At 44.7% G+C, this 22,231-nt stretch overlaps 1 protein-coding gene across 1 annotated transcript in view; it reads right to left on the minus strand.

Annotated features, from left to right (window-relative positions):
- Nucleotides 1–22,231, minus strand: part of LOC124606856 (protein scarlet-like) — a 230,364-nt gene that overhangs the window by 149,599 nt on the left and 58,534 nt on the right. Inside the window, exons 4-5 of the mRNA XM_047138937.1 lie at nucleotides 17,954–18,090; nucleotides 5,340–5,495 (exon numbers count right to left, since the gene is read on the minus strand). Of these exons, the coding sequence (XP_046994893.1) occupies nucleotides 5,340–5,495; nucleotides 17,954–18,090 (293 nt within the window). The remainder of the gene's footprint in view (nucleotides 1–5,339; nucleotides 5,496–17,953; nucleotides 18,091–22,231) is intronic.

The following is a 22,231-nucleotide window of genomic DNA, read 5'->3' on the forward strand; positions in this document are numbered from 1 at the left end:
AAGAGTGTAGGGCTGGTAACTTTCAGTGGTGGTAGTGTCGACGAAAACGAGAAAAAATGTCCAATGAGCGTGGGCTCTAAAGCGCGTACCTTAACAGCTATGAACACTTGCTCAGTAGAGGAGATGTGTTTCACATTAGGGAAGATGAACGAATGGTCATAGGTCTGTAGTCTCTTTGGATGACGTTTGCGGACATGGGTCCTATTCGAAATACGACGCACTCACTCGCCTCTACAAGTCCTAGAACTCTGTAGCGGGACTTTCCGACCACCCTGTATAAGCCGTGACCGCAAACTGAACATTCATAGTGGTCAAATTGTGTGATAAAACGTTTTGTAATCTTTTTGGCATCGGTTTTGGTTAACCACCTAAAGCTGGCTATAATGAGTGAATGTGATAGCGTGTCAATGCGGAAACTATTATTTTAAGTTTCCACGGAACTGGCAGTGTGTTGGTGTCAAACAACTGACAGTATATTAAAGTTTTGACTCGTAAACTACCTTTCAGTTGATCGTTCAGCTAACCTGATACTGAAAAACATTTGTTGCACCCGTTAGACTCGTGTAATACTACTTGTTGTACTGTGGACCTGACTGCAGAAGAACAAATTACCGCAACGTGAATGGCATAGTTTCTTTGGGACGAACCACAAACAACCGCGCCGTTGCATGCGAAATAGAATAGATAAAAGAGTCAGACAGCAGCTGGACAGTGGTTTACGGAGTGCATACGCAGCCTTCCGAATAGCGGCGAAATACAGGTCTACGGATTTTCAGTGACTACATCAGTGACCTATTTCTTGAGATACAAGATGGTGATGAGCCATGCGTGGCTCGTGTTAGTAACATTTCTTATTTTACATCTTGTTTTTACAGTACTGCCACCTCGTTATGTTAATTTTCAATTACTGGTGTCACTGAGTTGCTGCCTTGCCTGCCCGTGAGCGGCAGCAGCAGCGCTTATCGATATAAGCCCTGGCGTATTGACTTTGCTGGACTGCTGTTACTTCCCGGTCGTCGTGTGTTGTGAGTTAGTTGGGGACCTGGCAGTGTTTGAGTTGGCACGCGGCACAAGTTCAGTCGGGGCGCGGCAGCAGTGAGGTCCGGACCGCCATGACTCGCCCGATGATTGCCGACACACATGGTTGGAGTGGCGACGACTTTGGTTGGTCGTCGGTCGGTCGTCTTGCCGCACGACGTGTATTTGGCCGGCGATCGCTTATGGGTTGGTTGTGTGTGCCGGCTCGTGATTCGGCCCTGTTATTGTACAGTCACTGCCGTTAGTATTGTCTAGTACTTCGTGCAAGTGTTCGTGAAACTGTGTGTAGTTTGTGTGATTTTGACTGACATGTTATTTTAAGTGTTGTCGGAGTACTGGCTGTGAGGAGTCGGTCGGTTGGCGTGGAGCAGTGAGGAATTCTCGACGGGGCGTATTTTGCCCGGGGCCCGCTGGCGGTCTTTACTCGGTGTCGCAGTGTGTGCCGCTGTTCCTATTGCTACGAGGTCCGTCGCTCACCGACCCTGTACACGAAAGTTGAGTTTTGATTTAACATACCAGCAAATCAAGACTGTTCACATTCTACATCTACATCCATACTCCGCAAGCCACCTGACGGTGTCTGGCGGAGGGTACCCTGAGTACCTCTATCCGTTCTTCCTTTTCTTCCAGTATCGTATTCTTCGTGGAAAGAAATATTGTCAGTATACCTCAGTGTGGGCTGTAATCTCTCTGATTTTGTCCTCTTGGTCTCTTCGCGAGATATACGTAGGAGGGAGCAATATATTGCTTGACTTCCCGGTGAATGTATGTTCTCGAAACTTCAACAAAAGCTCGTACCGAGCTACTGAGCGTCTCTCCTGCAGAGTCTTCCACTGGAGTTTATCTATCATTCCGTAACGCTTTCGCGATTACTAAATGATCCTGTAACGAAGCGCGCTGCTCTCTGTTGGATCTTCTCTCTCTCTTCTATCAACCCTATCTGGAACGGATCAAACACTGCTGAGCAGTATTCAAGCAGTGGGCGAACAAGCGTACTGTAACCTACTTCCTTTGTTTTCGGATTGCATTTCCTTAGGATTCTTCCAATGAATCTCAGTCTGGCATATGCTTTACCGACGATCAACTTTATATGATCATTCCATTTTAAATCACTCCTAATGCGTACTCCCAGATAATTTATGGAATTAACTGCTTCCAGTTGCTGACCTGCTATTTTGTAGCTAAATGATCAGGGATCTATCTTTCTATGTATTCGCAGCACATTACACTTGTCTACATTGAGATTCAATTGCCGTTCCCTGCACCATGTGTCAATTCGCTGCAGATCCTCCTGCATTTCAGTACAATTTTCCGTTGTTACAACCTCTCGATACACCACAGCATCATCTGCAAAAAGCCTCAGTGAACTTCCGATGTCATCCACAAGGTCATTTATGTATATTGTGAATAGCAACGGTCCCATGACACTCCCCTGCGGCACACCTGAAATCACTCTTACTTCGGAATATTTCTCTCAATTGAGAATGACATGCTGCATTCTGTTATCTAGGAACTCTTCAATCCAATCACACAATTGGTCTGATAGTCCATATGCTCTTACTTTGTTCATTAAACGACTGTGCGGAACTGTATCTAACTCCTTGCGGAAGTCAAGAAACACGGCATCTACCTGGGAACCCGTGTCAATGGCCCTCTGAGTCTCGTGGACGATTAGCGCGAGCTGGGTTTCACACGACCGTCTTTTTCGAAACCCATGCTGATTCCTACAGAGTAGATTTCTAGTCTCCAGAAAAGTCATTATACTCGAACATAATACGTGTTCCAAAATTCTACAACTGATCGACGTTAGAGATATAGGTCTATAGTTCTGCACAAATGTTCGACGTCTCTTCTTGAAAACGGGGATGACCTGTGCCCTTTTCCAATCCTTTGGAACGCTACGCTCTTCTAGAGACCTACGGTACACCGCTGCAAGAAGAATGGCAAGTTCCTTCGCGTACTCTGTGTAAAATCGAACTGGTATCCCATCAGGTCCAGCGGCCTTTCCTCTTTTGAGCGATTTTAATTGTTTCTCTATCCCTCTGTCGTCTATTTCGATATCTACCATTTTGTCATCTGTGCGACAATCTAGAGAAGGAACTACAGTGCAGTCTTCCTCTGTGAAACAGCTTTGGAAAAAGACATTTAGTATTTCGGCGCTTAGTCTGTCATCCTCTGTTTCAGTACCATTTTGGTCACAGAGTGTCTGGACATTTTGTTTTGATCCACCTACCGCTTTGACATAAGACCAAAATTTCTTAGGATTTTCTGCCAAGTCAGTACATAGAACTTTACTTTCGAATGCATTGAACGCCTCTCGCATAGCCCTCCTCACACTATATTTCGCTTCGCGTAATTTTTGTTTGTCTGCAAGGCTTTGGCTATGATTATGTTTGCTGTGAAGTTCCCTTTGCTTCCGCAGCAGTTTTCTAACTCGGTTGTTGTACCACGGTGGCTATTTTCCATCTCTTACGATCTTGCTTGGCACATACTCATCTAACGCATATTGTACGATGGTTTTGAACTTTGTCCACTGATCCTCAACACTATCTGTACTTGAGACAAAACTTTTGTGTTGAGCCGTCAGGTAATTTGAAATCTGCTTTTTGTCACTTTTGCTAAACAGAAAAATCTTCCTACCTTTTTTAATATTTCTATTTATGGCTGAAATCATCGATGCCGTAACCGCTTTATGATCGCTGATTCCCTGTTCTGCGTTAACTGTTTCAGATAGTTCGGCTCTGTTTGTCACCAGAAGGTCCAATATGTTATCGCCACGAGTCGGTTCTCTGTTTAACTGTTCAAGGTAGTTTTCAGATAAAGCACTTAAAAAAATTTCACTGGGTTCTTTGTGCCTACCACCCGTTATGAACGCTTGAGTCTCCCAGTCTATATCCGGCAAATAAAAATCTCCACTCAGAACTATAACATGGTGGGGAAATCTACTCGAAATATTTTCCAAATCATCCTTCAGGTGCTCAGCCACAACAGCTGCTGAGCCAGGGGGCCTATGGAGATATCCAATTACCATGTCTGGGCCTTGACATTTTGTCATTTGGTGTTCGTTGTCGGCTGTTGGGAAATTCCCGCGAGCAACAACGTGGTTTTCAAGTTGGAAAATTCTAGCCACCCTCCGGTGGAGTTTTATTGTATTTTGTTATTTGAATGGAAGTGCACCAGCGGAATCTTTTGCCTTGTGGCCGCTCTCGTTATCGGCCCTGGGCGCTGACTTAAATTTCAGGCAGTGTAGTTTCCTCATCGTGTTGTTGCTGTCCAGAACGGTGTGTATTTTGACAGCTGCGTGTATGATTGCTTGTGGGCGCCAATATATCCCACGTTGTGCCGTTGAGCTCCCTGTTGTGCGCTGGTTGGGTGAAGTGGAAGTCATCTTGTCGTTGAGTCCGTTGACTGTCGGTCGGTTGGGTTGTCGTCGGATCGTGAATGGTTGGCCCGCCTGCCTGTCTCACCTAAGCGAGCGTTAGTGTTTGAATTACAGGCCGACCCTCGAACACCTGGGTGCTCTTGTGTGTACGACGTTTTTTTTTTTTTTTTTTAAATTTGTTCTTGTTGTTGGTACTTGTATGGCTTCTAGCCGGTTTTGTGTTTTAAATTAGATTTGTTTTACTCTTAAGGCCTTCAGCCTAGTTTGAAGTACTATTTCACGTAAGCACTTCGGCATTTTAAATTTCTTTTAAATTTTTTAAGTCTTCAGCCTTCAGCCAATTTGAATTTAACTTGTTTACTTCAAGCTATTGAATTTTTAAGTCTTCGGCCTTCAGCTGGTTTGAGTTTGAGTTGTTGGTTCTTAAGGCCTTCAGCCTAAATTAAAGAACTGTTTGACGTAAGTACTTTGGTATTTTAAAAAAATATCGTTTTGGAGATTTAAGTGTTCGGCCTTAACTTGTTTACTTCAGCCTAACTAAAGAACTGTTTTACGATAAGGCTTGCTTTTAAATTTCTGATTATGCTTGCGTTTTAAGTTATTGGCCTTCAGTCGTTTTTAAATTAAAGTGGCTTACAGCCGGTAATTAAGTCCCAAAGATGAAAGCTGCGTGTCTAAAAAATTTTTTTGGGCTCTTGTAATGTTTCATCAAATAATAAAGTTGTATGTTCGAGTGTAAGTGACAGCCCCTTATTTTGACCATTTTCCACAATTTATTCTATCTGTCCTGTCCTGCAGGTTATGCGGGGCCTTTCAGAGGAGTTAGGCCGTTGCATTAGCATGTTCGAGGGGTTGAGCATAGACGTTTATGTCAGAGATAGTAACTAGTGGCACAGAGCACAGAAGGAGCAGCGCTCACCTCTGCCGCGAAGGCGAGCCTTTTCCGCTCGCCGCCGGACAGGGCGCCGTCGATGCGCGCGTCAGCACGGTCCTCCAGCCCCAGCTGCGCCAGCAGCTGCTGCAGCTGCCGGTCGCGGGTGCTGCTGTGCGTCCGGCGGTCCATCTTCAGCCGCGCCTGTGCAGACAGCCGCGGGAAAGCTAGACAACGGGGCCTCGCTAATTCGTCTGTTTGACGTGGCCACTCACTGATGCACCTGTGCAGCGCTTAAAATGAAATTGTTGTTAAAATTAAAACACAGGAGGAACACCAGATAAAATGACAAACCACTTCTTTGCCACGACATATCGTAGAAAACATCTGAGTTCCTTAATATCTGAGTTAAGAGGGGCAGGACGTCAAACGTGCCGACTTGGAGCAGGAGGGGCATCACAGGACATTTTAATTTCCAGTGTCTATACTTTTACAAATAAATTCATAAAACTTTGTCAGCATCACCAGGAAGGATTCAGGATTCACACTCATTGCAGTGGAAGTTCGAAAACATAACAAAATAAATTTTTCTACGTGTGAAATTTCTTCATTTTTTTCACTTACTAATGGCAGCATTTGTTGCCATAGGTACACTATAGTTAGAGAGGTTCTTCGATGAATTTAGCACAGCACACATACCATACTGACAGGTGCATGAAACTCTAGAATTTATTTAATTTTGCGAAAAAAACGAATGAGTTGCTATATTTTAAACTTCGTGATTAGAAAAAACACAAATTTTATAGTTAATTACCTCAATTGTTATCACAGTTTTTAATAGATTTGGAAACTTCTAGAGTTTCGTACACCTTTAAGCATGGTTTATATGCTGTGCAAAATTCATCGAAGGATCTCTCTTACTTATGACGAAAAGTGTACCTAAAGCAACAAGTGACAAAAATGATGAAATTTCACATGCAAAAAAAAAAATTTGTTTATTATTTTCGAAGTTCCACTGCTATGACTGTGAATCCTGAATCCTTCCTGGCCATGCTGGCGAAGTTTTATGAATTTATTTGTAAAAGTATAGACAGTGGAAATTAAAATGTCGTGTGGTGCCTCCCCGCTCCAAGTCGGCCCGTTTGACGTCCTGCCCCCCTTAATGAAGGAAATATACACTGATCAGCCAGAACATTATGACAACCACCGTACTGTCGATATAAACCCGTCCAGACGATAGCAGCACCACCAGGCGAGGAATGACTGCAAGTCAGACACACGCACGGTGCATGTAGTGGCCAGCCGAAGTGGCCGAGCGGTTCTAGGCGCTTCAGTCTGGAACCGTGCGACCGCTACGGTCGCAGGTTCGAATTATGCCTCGGGCATGGGTGTGTGTGATGTCCTTAGGTTAGTTAGGTTTAAGTAGTTCTAAGTTCTAGGGGACTGATGACCTCAGATGTTAAGTCCCATAGTGCTCAGAGCCATTTGAACCATTTTGGTGCATGTAGTATCAGTGAGCATGCTGTCCGTATGTAGAATGGGCAAGGCGCGCGATCTATTTGACCGTGGGCAGATTCTGATGGCCCGAAAGCTCGGCACGAGTGTTTTGGAAACTATACGGCTTGTCACTTGTTGGAAGACTGCTGTGCTGAGTGTCTTCAACACGTGGTGATACCGAGGTGAAACCACGCCTAGGCGTCGTGGAGTTGGGCGGCGACCCCTCATTACAGGCGTCGGACGTCGTAGGCTGAGCAGACAGATAAAACAGGACAGAAGGGGAGCACTGGCGGAACTAACATCAGACTTTAGTGCTGGGCAAAGTACAAGTGTGGCTGAACACACAGTGCATCGAACTCTCCTAAGGAGAGGCCTCCGCAGCCGACGAACCACGCACGTGGCAATGGTAACACCACGACATCGCCAACTACCACTGGAATGGGCAGGTGACCATAGGAACTGGACGTTGATACTGTAACAGAGAGTTGCACGGTTTGATGGGCCTCGATACCTTCTTCATCATGCCGATAGGAGGGCCCAAATCCATCGTCTTCCAGGGGAACAGCTCCTTGACGTCTGTACTGCCGGACGGACACAAGCTGGCGGCGGCAACATTATGCTCTGGGGAACATTCACGCCGACATTCGTGGATCCAGTGGTGCTCGTGCAAGGGAACATTACCGCCAAGGAGCCTCGCACACTGGTCGCAGACCACGTACACCACTTCATGATGATCATTTCTCGGCATTTTTCAACAAGATAATGCGCCATGTCACTAGGCCAGGAGTGTGGTGAGTTCCAATTGATGTGCTGGTTAGCCAGATCTGAAACCGATCGAACACATCTGGGATGTGACTGAACGTGGCGTCAGGGAGAAAAGTGCTTCGGAAGATCTTCGGTCCGGTTCTGGATGCAGATACAGGGGAATAGAGGATCAGACACAACCAAGGGCTTGAGGAACTATACCAGCAGCCCAACATAGCGGGAACTGTCAAGGCAAAACGAATGCAGTGGGCCGGCCATGTGGCCCGGATGGCCTCGGAAGCTCCTGGATTTCACACCTACAGGAAAGAGACCGCCAGGGAGACCCAAGAAGCGTTGGAGGGATGGACTCCATGAAGATTTAAACCAAGTGTCAATAGATGTGAACAGATGGCGGATATCAGCAATGGACAGAATACAGTCGAGGAGGAAAGTTGTAGATGCGTGCGGTCCACTGGGCCTGATCAGTAGTAGTAGTCAGAGCTCATCATCCCCTGCCGGGAATTAGGTGACCCGTGTGTGCAGATGTGGTGCCAACCCCATCCAGCGACTTACCAAGGTCTCATCGTTCCCAGACCACGTTGCGTCGCCGCTGTCACCCGCGGCAAAGTTGGACATACCGGCTATTATGTAGGCGGTCATATTGTTCTGGCTTATCAGTGTAGCTCGTGCAAGAGTGTGTGTAAGTCAGACTAGCAGCACAGTACGATTCAGTGAAATTGTTGCGTTTACAGGTCACGATATGAAATGTAATTATAGCGAACGTTCAGCTATTGCTCTAGGCTGCCTTCATGTGTGTCACTACTTGTCACTACTTGTGATGTACCTCCCGATCCCGTCATCCGAGCAACAGGAGTTGTGGCAAGACGAGCCTCTTATTTAGCAAATGCCAGTAAACCTCCAGTTCTTTAAAGGCTAGAACTCCCGTGCATTACACAGCTACAAACGCGTGTTTACTTTACAAATGAGATAATGTGTTAAAAATTTAACGCCCAGCAATTACTCGAGAAAAAGTTGAGAAAAAGTTTGAAATTATGCTTAAAAAAGAGGAATGAGGGTATGGCATTGTTGGCCGGGAGGCCCAATGTGGGGCAGTTCGGCCGCCGTATTGCAAGTCCTTTTTAGTTGACGCCACTTCGGCGACTTGCGGATCAGCCATGATGAAAATCATGACGAAGAACAAACAGCACGCAGTCCCCTGCCGGGAATCGAACCCGGGCCCCCTGCGTGACAAGCGGAAACTCTACCGCTACGCTACTGAGGCGGAAATTATGCATAAAATTTGTTCGAAATCGCTAAGCGCTCTCAGTATGAAACACGGGATGCATATAGCCTGGGTACCTTGCGCTTCATTTTATGAAAAAACAAGTAGTTCACGCATCTAAATGCTTATGATGTCATAGGCCCTGATCAATCTGTCGCACTGATCTCCGAGGAAACGCTCAAAGCAAACCACAAACTATGTTGAGTTTTTCTCTTCTTGCACTCAAGTCGGCATTGTATATTCAGTGGTATATGTGGATACTGTCTTAAAACTGCATTGCGAATAGTCTATAGTAAAGACAGAATGGTACAAATGTTTCTGCGCACTATGGGACTTAACATGTGAGGTCATCGGTCCCCTAGAACTTAGAACTACTTGAACCTAGTTAACCTAAGGACTTCACACACATCCACGCCCGAGGCAGGATTCGAACCTGCGGCCGTAGCGGCCGCGCGGTTCCGGACTGAAGGGCCTACAACTGCTCGGCCACACCTGCCGGCTATAGTAAAGACGTAATAAATTAAAAAGTCATGTCTGTTGCTGAAGTTTTACATCACAAACAGCAAAAAAATAGCAAGCGATAAACCTTTTTCTTTTCGTAGTTTTATGGGGAGTGTCAGCAAGAAAAAGTTTCTTAAAGGTTTGAAATTATGTGTAAAGTTTATTGCAAGCCACCATGTTCTTTCGTGCTCAAATGCTGGATGAATAAACTCCGGGTATTTGCTCGTCGTCAGTTACGCTGTCTAGAGACAAAAACTCAGTTTATAACTGCAATAATTGTCTCATTGTGTTAAATTTTTAACATAAGACTGGCTTAGAACCCGCTGCTTCGCTCGAGTAGACTGTATAGCCTGCAGAATTTTTTTAATTAATCAAATTATTATGTTGTTCACAAACTACAACACCTTCCAAGCTTTTCACGCTAATTTAGGCCATTATAAGCATGGTCTTTCCCGAATTTACTTCTGACCAAAAACCGATTCTGGTAGATGGAATTCAAAGTTTTTGTCAATCATGTCTTTTGAGTTCTTTGGGAAATATTTCCACAGGAAATTTCATCCCCTAACAAATATTTATTTACGTCTAACCGAGAAGTGAAATACCTATTTTCATGAATTTAGCTTTAAATTTTTTTGATGCAATGAAATATTTTCTTAAAAATTGTCATCCTCTGTTTCACTCCCTTTTTCCTTATCTGACCCAGAAGCCAAATGCCAGTTTTCGTAGTTCTAGCTTCAAAATTCCCTTAATTGTAACATACTTTTATAAAGGCTTTCATCCTTTATTTCACCACCTTAGGAGTGTCACTTCAGACAATCCCTTCTTAAACGATCGCTATGTTTTAAGATTTACTCCCTCTCCAAACTTTACGTTTATATCCTTAGCTGTTTGGGTTGGATGATGATGAGTCAGCTATTTCATTCCCTTAGGGACTGAATTTCCAACATTTCATTAAACATTTCACACCATATTTCACCCCATTAGAGATTGAATCCCCCCCTCATGAACCATGGATCTTGTCGTTGGTGGGGAGGCTTGCGTGCCACAACAATACAGATAGCTGTACCGTAGGTGCAACCACAACAGAAGGGTATCTGTTGATAGGACAGACAAACATGTGGTTCCTGAAGAGGAATAGTGGCCTTTTCAGTAGTTGCAGGGGCAACAGTCTGGATGATTGACTGATCTGGCCTTGTAACATTAACCAAAACGGCCTTGCTGAGCTGGTACTGCGAATGACTGAAAGCAAGGGGAAACTACAGCCGTAATTTTTTCCGAGGGCATGCAGCTTTACAGTATCGTTAAATGTTGTTTACGTCCTCTTGGGTAAAATATTACGGATGTAAAATAGTCCCCCATTCGGATCTCCGGGCGGGGACTACTCAAGGGGACGTCGCAGGATAAACAAAACTGGCGTTCTACGGGTCGGAGCGTGGAATGTCAGATCCCTTAATCGGACAGGTAGGTTAGAAAATTTAAAAAGGGAAAGGGATAGGTTAAAGTTAGATATAGTGGGAATTAGTGAAGTTCGGTGGCAGGAGGAACAAGACTTCTAGTCACCTGAATACACGGTTATAAATACAAAATCAAATAGGGGTAATGCGGGAGTGGGTTTAATAATGAATAAAAAAATAGGAGGGCGGGTAAGCTACTACAAACAGCATAGTGAATGCATTATTGTGGCCAAGATAGACTTGAAGCCCACGCCTACCACAGTAGTACAAAAAATGTTCAAATGGCTCTGAACACTATGGGACTTAATATCTGAGGTCATCAGTCCCATAGAACCTAGAACTACTTAAACGTAACTAACCTAAGGCCATCACACACATCCATGCCAGATGCAGGATTCCATTTTCCGACCGTAGCGGTCGCGCGGTTCCAGACTGAAGCGCCTAGAACCGCTCGGCCTCAGTAGTACAATTTTACGTGCCAACTATCTCCGCAAATGATGAAGAGATTGATGAAATGTATGATGAGATAAAAGAAAGTATTCAGATAGTGAAGAGAGACGAAAATTTAATAGTCATGGGTAACTGGAATTCGATAGGAGGAAAAGGAAGAGAAGGAAACGTAGTAGGTGAATATCGAAGGGGGGTAAGGAATGAAACAGGAAGACGCCTTGTAGAAATCTGCACAGAGCATAACTTAATCATAGCTAACACTTGGTTTAAGATCCATACCAGAAGGCTGTATACGTGGAAGAGGCCTGGAGACACTCGAAGATTTCAGATAGATTATATAATGGTTAGACAGAGATTTAGGAAGCAGGTTTTACATTGTAAGACATATCCAGGGGCAGATGTGGACTCTGACCACAGTTTATGGGTTATGAATTTTAGATTAAAAATGAAGAGACTGCAAAATGGTGGGGATTTAAGTAGATGGGACCTGGTTAACTGACAGAACCAGGAGTTTCAGGAAGAGCATTAGGTAAAAATTGACAAGAATGGGGGAAAAATACAGTAGATGAAGAATGGGTACCTTTGGGAGATGAAATAGTAAAGGCAGCAGAGGATCGAGTAGGTAGAAAGACGAGGGCTAGTAGAAATCTTTGGGCAACTGGAGAAATATTGAATTTTATTGATGAAAGGAGAAAATATAAAAATGCAGTTAATGAAGCAGACTAAAAATATACAAACGTCTCAAAAATGAGATCGACAGGAAGTGCAAAATGGCTTAGCAGTGTCGGCTAGAGGACAACTGTAAGGATGTAGAGGCATATATCACTAGGAGTAAGAAACATACTGCCTACAGGAAAATTAATGATACCTTTGGAGAAAAGAGAAACTCTTGTACGAATATCAAGACCTCAGATGGAGAACCAGTTCTAAGCAAAAACGGGAAAACAGAAAGGTGGAAGGAGTATATAGAGAGCCTATACAGAGGCGATGTACTTGAGGACAATGTTATGGAAATGGAAAGAGCATCTAGATGAAGATGAAATGGGGGATATGATACCGCGTGAAGAATTTGACAGAGCACTGAAAAATCTAAATCGAAACAAGGCCACAGGAGTAGATAACATTCCATTAGAACTACTGATAGCCTTGGGAGAGCCAGCCCTCACAAAACTCTACCATATGTTGACCAAGATGTATGAGTCAGGCGAAATACCCTCAGACTTCAAGAAGAATATAATAATTCCAATCCCAAAGAAAGCAGGTGTTGACAGATGTGAAAATTACCGAACTATCAGGTTAATAAGTCACGGCTGCGAAATACTAATAAGAATTCTTTACAGACGAATCGAGAAACTGATAGAAGCCGATCTCCTTGAAGATCAGTTTGGATTCCGTAGACATGTTGGAACACGTGAGGCAATACTGACCCTACGATTTATTAAGGATATATTAAGGATATATTAAGGAAAGGCAAACCTACGTTTCTAGCATTTGTAGACTTAGAGAAAGCTTTTGACACTGTTGACCGTAATACTCTCTTTCAAATTCTGAAGACGGCAGGGGTAAAATACAGGAAGCGAAAGGCTGTTTACAATTTGTACAGAAACCGGATGGCAGTTATAAGAGTCGAGGGACATGAAAGGGAAGCAGTGGTTGGATAGCGAGTGAGTCAGGGTTGTAGCCTCTCCCCGATATTATTCAATCTGTATACTGAGCAAGCAGTAAAGGAAACAAAAGAGAAATTCGGAGTAAGAATTAAAATCCATGGAGAAGAAATAAAAACTTAAAGGTTCGCCGATGACATTGTAATTCTGTCAGAGACAGCAAAGGACTTGGAGGAGCAGTTGAACGGAATGAACCGTGTCTTGAAAGGAGGATATAAGATGAACATCAACAAAAGCAAATGGAATGTAGTCTAATTAAATAGGGCGATGCTGAGGGAACTAGATTAGGGAATGAGACACTTAAAGTAGTAAATGAGTTTTCCTATTTGGGGAGCAAAATAACTGAAGATGATCGAAGTAGAGAGGGTGTAAAATGTAGACTCTCAATGGCAAGGAAAGCGTTTCTGAAAAAGAGAAATTTGTTAACATCAAGTACAGATTTAAACGTCAGGAAGTCGTTTCTGAAAGTATTTATGTGGAATTTACCCATGTATGGAAGTGAAATATGTACGATAAATAGTTTAGACAAGAAGTGAATAGAAGCTTTAGAAATATGATGCTACAGAAGAATACTGAAGATTAGATGGATAGATCACATATCTATGAGGACGTACTGAACAGAATTGGGGAGAAGACGAGTTTGTGGCACAACGTGACTAGAAGAAAGGGTCGGTGGCCAGGACACGTTCTGAGGCATCAAGGGATCACCAATTTAGTATTGGAGGGCAGCGTGGAGGATAAAAATCGTAGAGGGAGACCAAGAGATGAATACACTAAGCAGATTCAGAAGGATGTAGGTTGCAGTAGGTATTGGGGGATGAAGAAGCTTGCACGGGATAGAGTAGCATGGAGAGCTGCATCAAACCAGTCTCAGGACTGAAGACCATAACAACGACAGGGACTGAATTTCCAAAACGGTGATATGTTTGTGATTTACTTCCATCATAAAAGCCAAATGCAAATTTTCATATATTTAGCTTGGAATATTTCCAAGAAAACTTGCATTCCCTGTTTCACCCGCACGGTCGCAGGTTCGAATCCTGCCTCGGGCATGGATGTGTGCGATGTCCTTAGGTTAGTTAGATTTAACTAGTTCTAAGTTCTAGGGGACTGATGACCTAAGATGTTAAGTCCCACAGTGCTCAGAGCCATTTGAAGCATTTTTTTTTCACCCGCAGAGGAGATGAATTTTCAAATACAGTGAAACAGGCATTTTTTATTAAATTTTTATAGAAGTACCTTTAAGAATGTTTTCATAATGAAATAGTTTCACAAAAGACCTCATCCTCTATTACACCAACTCGTGGGCTCAGTTTCCAAAAACACTGAAACACGTTCTTTTTTATTTGTAACCCAGGAATGAAATACCATTGTTCGTAGATGTAGATTTAAAAAGTGCTATTGTATTTTTTAATAAGGACATATTTAAAAAAAATGCATTTACACAGTATTTCATACCCATAATGTTAAATTTCCAAAAATACTGAAACATGCATTTCCTTATTTCTGACGGAGAAGTAAAACATAAATTTTCTCATGTCTAGCTGCAAAATTACCTTAATAGCGACATTTTTTTTAAAGCCTCTCATCCCTATTTCCCACCCTCAGAGCTAGAATTTCGAAAAATCTCTTCTTAAACGACGCCTGCAGAATAAGAACCTCATTCTCTCCAAATTTCAAATTTCTGTTGTGAACATTTTGGACTGGGCGATGGTATGTCAGTCAGTCATTCAGCCAGGACAATTGCCTTTTGTATACAGAGATTATACCTCTTAATGAGTACATTATGATGGTTAAATTCTTAAATTCGGTCAATGATTACGCGAAATATTGAAAATCAATTTTTTTGTTGCTCCTGCAAGCGTTTTATAGGCGCATAGTAATACAGATAAGGGCAGACTACCGGTACTACGAATACACGTAGGGTGACACACAGCAAGCTACCAGTTTGAGGAAGGCTGTGTCAAATGGCGACACAAAGGTGGACCGTTTTTGTCTTTTACTTCATATGACGATATTCACCGCAATCTTCGGAGATGGCTGATGCATACGAAGTGTGGCTAGAAAAAAACCGGACTAGTACTGGTGAAACAATAAAACGAATGCAATAAGGCTGAAAGTCGCGTGGCCTGTCACGTGACTCTCGTTCCGCCTACTGCTCGAGTTTCATCTGCCTCCTGCACTCAGTCTGCCCGTGGCGTCTGTTTTAAGTAGTTGACGTTTTGTCTGTGCGTCGGAAAATGTTGAATGTACAGAAAGAACAGCGTGTTAACATCAAATTTTGTTTCAGACTAGGAAAATCTGCAAGTGAAACGTTTGTAATGTTACAACAAGTGTACGGCGATGATTGTTTATCGCGAACACAAGTGTTTGTGTGGTTTAAACGATTTAAAGATGGCCGCGAAGACACCAGTGATGACACTCGCACTGGCAGACCATTGTCAGCAAAAACTGATGCAAACATTGAAAAAATCGGTAAACTTGTTCGACAAGATCGCCGTTTAACAATCAGAGCAGTGTCTGAGTTAACAGGAGTTGACAGGGAAAGTGTTAGGCAGATTCTTCATGAAAGTTTCAACATGAACAAAGTGTGTTCAAAAATGGTTTCAAAGTGTCTCACAACTGAACAGAAGGAACGCCGAAGAATGATTTTTTCTGACATCCTAGAAAACATTGAAAGTGATCGCACCTTCTTACAAAATGTTATTACTTGCGATGAATCGTGGTTTTTTACTTACGATCCCGAAACTAAACGCCAATCAATGCATTGGAAAACTCCTGGTTCTCCACGACAAAAAAAAGCACGAATGTCAAAATCGAAATTCAAGGCAATGATGATTGTTTTTTTTTTTTTTTTGACATCAAAGGGATTGTGCACATTGATTGGGTACCAGAGGGACAAACAGTGAATCAGCTTTACTACATTAGCGTCCTGGCTACCCTACGTGAGCGAGTACGGAGAAAACGGAACGATTTGTGGAGAAAAAAGTCATGGATCCTTCACCAAGACAATGCCCCAGCTCACAGTGCGTTGTCAGTGAAGACGTTTTTGGCAAAACACAACATTCCCATCTTAGATCATCCACCCTACTCACCTGATCTGACCACCTGTGACTTTTTTCTTTTCCCTAAAGTCAAGTCAGCTTTGAAAGGAACTAGATTTGAGACTGTTGAAGCAGTAAAAGAAAAAGCGACGGAAGTAATGTATGGACTTACCGAAAATGATCTGCAGCATTGCTATGAACAGTGGAAAATTCGTATCGAGTGGTGTAGAGACCGAGGAGGAGAGTACATTGAAGGAGATAACATGAAATTGTAAATAATTGTAAATAAATGTTTTTTCTAGCCGCACATCGTATGACCATCCATAATATGATAACTGTAGTGCAGGAGCACGTAGTGTAGTTTCTGGACTCAAAGTTATATACGAAAGAACTGTAAACAGTTATCGTAGGAAAAGGTACTGTAAGACGTTACTGCCCGCGCGGGGTAGCCGCGCGGTCTGGAGCGCCTTGACACGGTTCGCGTGGCCCCTCCCGTCGGAGGTTCGAGTCCTCCGTCAGGCATGGGTACATAAGTTACTTTTAGTTAAATTATGTAGTGTGCAAGCCTAGGGTCCGATGACCTCATCAGTTGGTCCCGTAGGAACTTTCCAAGAAGTTACTTTGCCAGAATAAACTGCCAAATTTTAATAAACATGGTTGGCAATACAGTCAGGTGATAGTAGTTATCAGAGTGTAAAATGTTACGAGGCATGCTGAAGTAAAAGTGTCTCATGTCGATTTAGGGAATGCAGAATCTGTCACCGACTCTAGCAGTTCCAAAGACTGTGGCGTTAGCCAAATCAGTAGTTCAGGACCAAGTCCGGCACTTCAGGTGCAAACTCTAGTAAGCAGTCGGGAACCAAAAGTAATTCAATAACGATAACTACTTACAAAATGGTTCAAATGGCTCTGAGCACTATGGGACTTAACTTCTGAGGTCATCAGTCCCCTAGAACTTAGAACTACTTAAACCTAACTAACCTAAGGACATCACACACCTCCATGCCCGAGGCAGGATTCGAACCTGCGACCGTAGCGGTCGCGCGGTTACAGACTGTAGCGCCTAGAACCGCTCGGCCACTGCAGGCGGCTAACTATTTACGTTCCTGGGTATACATCTATGCTAACAGAATAAAGAAGTTTTATATTATATTTCTTTTACGCATAGGTTACTCTATGGTTATCTGACAGCAGGCTCACAGACTGCCGTAGTCGGGTTGTAGTCGTGTTGAGGAGAGTTCTCTCCCTCTCCGTAGCTAATGAGTCACGAAAAAAGACGGTTGCAGCTTTCCTGTACCTCCCATCACTGTGTCGGGTGAAGCCTCTTAAGACTTTAATGGAGCTGGTTCGTCTACAGGCTGCTTTTGACGCAAATTCCGTATGTTCTAATCTTAGGCTTTGCTGTGACCTTTAAAAGAATCACATTGTTCGTTGCCCAGTACCTTAAATGACTAGCCCTGCGTTTACCTCAGAAGCTACGACACCCGTTGAAGAATTTTGCTGAATCTCGAGGTCTGCTCTTTGTCGTGACCAAAACGGAATGGGTCTTAGTGACCCGAGACCAGCCGTGTGTCTGCCTTCGATGTGGTCGCCCTGCCGGCCGAAGTGGCCGTGCGGTTAAAGGCGCTGCAGTCTGGAACCGCAAGACCGCTACGGTCGCAGGTTCGAATCCTGCCTCGGGGATGGCTGTTTGTGATGTCCTTAGGTTAGTTAGGTTTAACTAGTTCTAAGTTCTAGGGGACTAATGACCTCAGCAGTTGAGTCCCAGAGTGCTCAGAGCCATTTGAACCATTTGTGGTCGCCCACCTAGGAGAATTTATCGAAACTGACGGTCCGTTCTTGGTCTTTGTCGTGAACATTATGGGAATCGTGAACGAGAGAATGCCGCTATGTTATTGCCGCGTCAGTTCAAACAGCCCTGCTTACCTCTGTTGTGGCCGTGCACCTAGAACGATATTATGGCGAACTGTTGGTTAGCAGAGTCTGAATTACGGATAGTTACGCAAAGGCTGGAGCGGTTTCTCACCATGAGCGTGAGGTGCTCGCGTACGGTGAGGCTGCCGACGAAGAGCTCGTGCTGGTGCATGTAGCCGCTGAGTCGCCGCATGCCGGGACCCACCGGCTGGCCGTTCACGCGGATGTCGCCGTCCACCAGCGTGCCCGCTGCAGGCAAACAAACCATGTACACACATGTGTGCAGTACTCTTTCACTTCCTACGCGCATTTCACTAGCCAGCACGTCAAAGTTTATTAGCAAAAGTACCGCCACATGGGTATCAAACGAAATTTGTTATGGGACTCAGGAATTTGTTGGTAAGAAGGAAGCATCGTCGACAGAAGTAGAAGTATTGAAAGAAAATGAAGCGCCTACAGCCGTCCTTATAATCTTATTTACTATCTAGCTACCAGTTTCGGCGCCTCAATGCGCCGTCTTCAGGTCTTAGTTGATGCTGAAAGGGTTATCACGATCAATATAGGCATTCGATACAGTTCCGCACTGTCGCCTGATAAACAAAGTAAGAGCCTACGGAATATCAGACGAGCTGTGTGGCTGGATTGAAGAGTTTTTGGCAAACAGAACACAGCATGTTGTTCTCAATGGAGACACGTCTACAGACGTTAAAGTAACCTCTGGCGTGCCAGAGGGGAGTGCTATGGGACCATTACTTTTCACAATATATTTAAATGACCTAGTAGATAGTGTCGGAAGTTCCATGCGGCTTTTCGCGGATGATGCTGTAGTATACAGAGAAGTTGCAGCATTAGAAAATTGCAGCGAAATGCAGGAACATCTGCAGCAGATAGGCTCTTGGTGCAGGGAGTGGCAACTGACCCTTAACATAGACAAATGTAATGCATTGCGAACACATAGAACTAAGGATCCTTTATTGTATGATTATATGATAGTGGTCTGGTACCGCGCGCCGCGGAATTTGAATCCGCGCCAGACGTCATGGACGTCGAAGACCCCTAGAGGTCTCTGCACCACCGCGCTGTAAGCTGTGGCGGCGCGCGCCTCCTGCCCGCTTTTAGTGTGAGGGCGCCACAGTGGCCAACAGCGGCGCCCCTGATAGTGTACTTAAGCGCCGGCCTCTCGCTTAGCCAGTATCCCGCCTGGATATCTGCCCCCCTCCCATATTATATAAGTCCCTCCAGATCCTTGAGCGTCATACACTCTTCCTCGCTTTCCGTATACGTCTCCTGTCCCCCACGTGGATCCTCTATGACCTCTTTCCTTTCCCCCATTTGCTCCTGTTCCTTGAAAATATCCCCCTACTCTACACCTCCTGCCGCCTTGATCCCCCTCACCCCCTGGTTGCTCCTCTCCTCTCCTGTCCCCACCCCCTGCCACGCCTTCACTGTTGTGTCCCCCCTACCCTCCATCTCTACACCCTTCATCTCCTTGCCCAAGGAGGCTTCCATCAACTCCCCCTCCTGGATGATGCCCTCTCTCCCTCCTTTCCTCCATCCTTTCCCTGGGCTCCCTCTTCCCCCCTTCCATCCCCACCTAACCTCTCCCTACCTCCCTTCTCCCCCCCTCCCCCGAGTCCTTTTGTATTTCCTGTCCTCAGCATTCCCAACTCCCTGTCGCATCTACCCAGCATCCCCCTCCCCTCTTATGGGTCTTCATCCTCCATTGGCTCCTTCCCCCCTCCCCCTTCGCTTTTCCTCACCTTCCCCCCTTTTTTATTTTCCCATCATCTGTCCAGTTTAACCCCACCTGCTCTCAGCTGTGGTATGTCATATTTTAGTGCAGTGTTCAAGTGAATGTTCAGTGTTGTTTCGCCTTTCCAGGTGTTGCGAACAGAAACCATGCTGTCGCTGGGTGGGAATTTTATGTATTTTGCGAACAGAAACCAGACTGTCACCATGTTTTTTAATTGTCTGTCTATTATTTTACCTGTCTGCTTCATATGTATTTTATTAACATCATCATCCCTTTGTTCTATGTTTTAAGTTCCACGATTTTTTCGCCATGTTACCCTTTAAGTCTCTGATTTTATCGCCTCTTTTTTATTATATATTATCTTCATCTTTTTAAAACAACGTCTATAGGCTGAAGAGCGGCATAGTGAGCTGCTGCCAGCCCGCCCCTTTCGGGGGGAATCGAAACTCAATAAAGAAAAAAAAAAAAAAAACTCAGCCAGTCAGTCTAATCTCGCTTACGTCGGTTTACACCTAGCTTTGCGCTAGACTGCTTACTTCCTGGTTCGTGTACGAGTGGACGAGTTTGTTTCCTTGTGACTCTGTTGTTCGGTCTTGTTGTATTCGTTCTGTCCTTCGTTGGTCGTGTCCGTCCTCTTCCGTTGTGTTGTTGTTCGGGGACCTCTCCGCGGGTCCCGGCTCGCTTTCCATCATTGCTATCCCGCGACCGTCCTGGTCGCAGTTACAACAAGCGGAACAAACACTGGTAGCAGTTACTACTGTAAAATATCTCGGCGTATGCGTACAGAACCATCTGAAGTGGAATGATCAGATAAATTTAATTGTTGGTAAGGTGGGCGCCAGGTTGAGATTCATTGGGAGAGTCCTTAGAAAATAGTCCATCAACAAAGGAGGTGGCTTACAAAACACTCGTTCGACCTATACTTGAGTATTGCTCATCAGTGTGGGATCCGTACCAGGTAGGGTTGACAGAGGAGATCGAGAAGATCCAAAGAAGAGCGGCGCGTTTCGTCACAGGGTTATTTGGTAAGCGTGATAGCATTACGGAAATGTTTAGCAAACTCAAGTGGCAGACTCTACAAGAGAGGTGCTATGCATCGCGGTGTGGCTTCCTGTCCAGGTTTGGAGAGGGTGCGTTTCTGGATGAGGTATCGAATATATTGCTTTCCCCTACTTATACCTCACGAGGAGATCACGTATGTAAAATAAGAGAGACTCGAGCGCGCACGGAGGCTTTCCTGCAGTCGTTCTTCCCGCGAACCGTACGCGACTGGAACAGGAAAGGCAGTGGCACGTAAAGTGCCCTCCACCACACACCGTTGGGTGGCTTACGGAGTATAAATGTAGATGTAGATGTGATCAAAAGTATCGGACACCTGGCTGAAAATGACTTACAAGTTCGGGGCGCCCTCCATCGGTAATACTGGAATCCAATATGGTTTTGGCTCACACTTAGCCTTGGCGACATCTTCCACTCTCGCAGGCATAAGTTCAGTCAGGTACTGGAAGGTTTCTTGGGGAAATGCAGACCATTCTTCACGGAGTGCTGCACTGAGGAGAGGTATCGATGTCGGTCGGTGATGCCTGGCACGAAGTCGGCGTTCCATAACATCCCTAAGGTGTTCTATAGGATTCAACGTCAGGCCAGTTCATTACAGAGATGTTATTGTCGTGTAATCACTCCGCCACAGGCTGTGGTGCATTATGAGCACGTGCTAGATCGTGATGAAAGATTGCTCTTCAACAGTGGGAAGCAAGAAGGTGCTTAAAACATCAATGTAGGCCTGTGTTGTGATAGTGCCACGCAAAACAACAAGGCGTGCAAGTCCCCTCCGTGAAAAACACGACCACCACATGACACTACCGCCTCCGGATATTACGGTTGGCACTACACACGCTGGCAGATGACGTTCACCAGGCATTCACCATACCCACACCCTCCCATCGGATCGCCACATTGTGTATCGTAATTCGTCACTCCGCACAACGTTTCTCCACTGTTGAATCGTCCAGTGTTTACGCTCCTTACACCCAGCGAGGTGTTATGTGTGGCTTATGAGCAGCGGCTCGTCCACGAAATCCAAGTTTTCTCACCTCCCGCCTGACTTTCATAGTACTTTCAGTGGATCATGATGCAGTTTGGAATTCCTGTGTGATGGTCTGGATAGACGTCTGCCTCTTCAACTGTCGGCGGTCTCTGTCTGCCAAAAGACGAGGTCGGCTTGTACGCTTTTGTGCTGTACGTGTCTCTCCACGTTTCCACTTCACTATCACATCGGAAACAGTGGACCTAGGGATGATTAGGAGTGTGGAAATCTCATGTACAGACGCATGACACAAGTGACACCCAATCACTGACCACGTTCGAAGTCCGTGAGTTCCGCAGAGTGTGCAATTCTGCTCTCTCACGATGTCTAACGACTAGTGAGATCGCTGATATGGAGTACCTGGCAGTAGGTGGCAGCGCAATTCCCCTAATATGAAAAACGTATGTTTTTGAAAGTATTCGGATACTTTTGATGACGTAGTGTATACGTTGCGTCATTGGCCAACGTAACTGGTTTACTATCTGTAACTGACTCCAACTATCAGCTACCTCTTGTAGAAACATTCCCATTGGTAGTTGATGGTTATAGCG

This window comes from Schistocerca americana, chromosome 3 (assembly GCF_021461395.2).
Source record: "Schistocerca americana isolate TAMUIC-IGC-003095 chromosome 3, iqSchAmer2.1, whole genome shotgun sequence".
Lineage (NCBI taxonomy): Eukaryota > Metazoa > Arthropoda > Insecta > Orthoptera > Acrididae > Schistocerca > Schistocerca americana.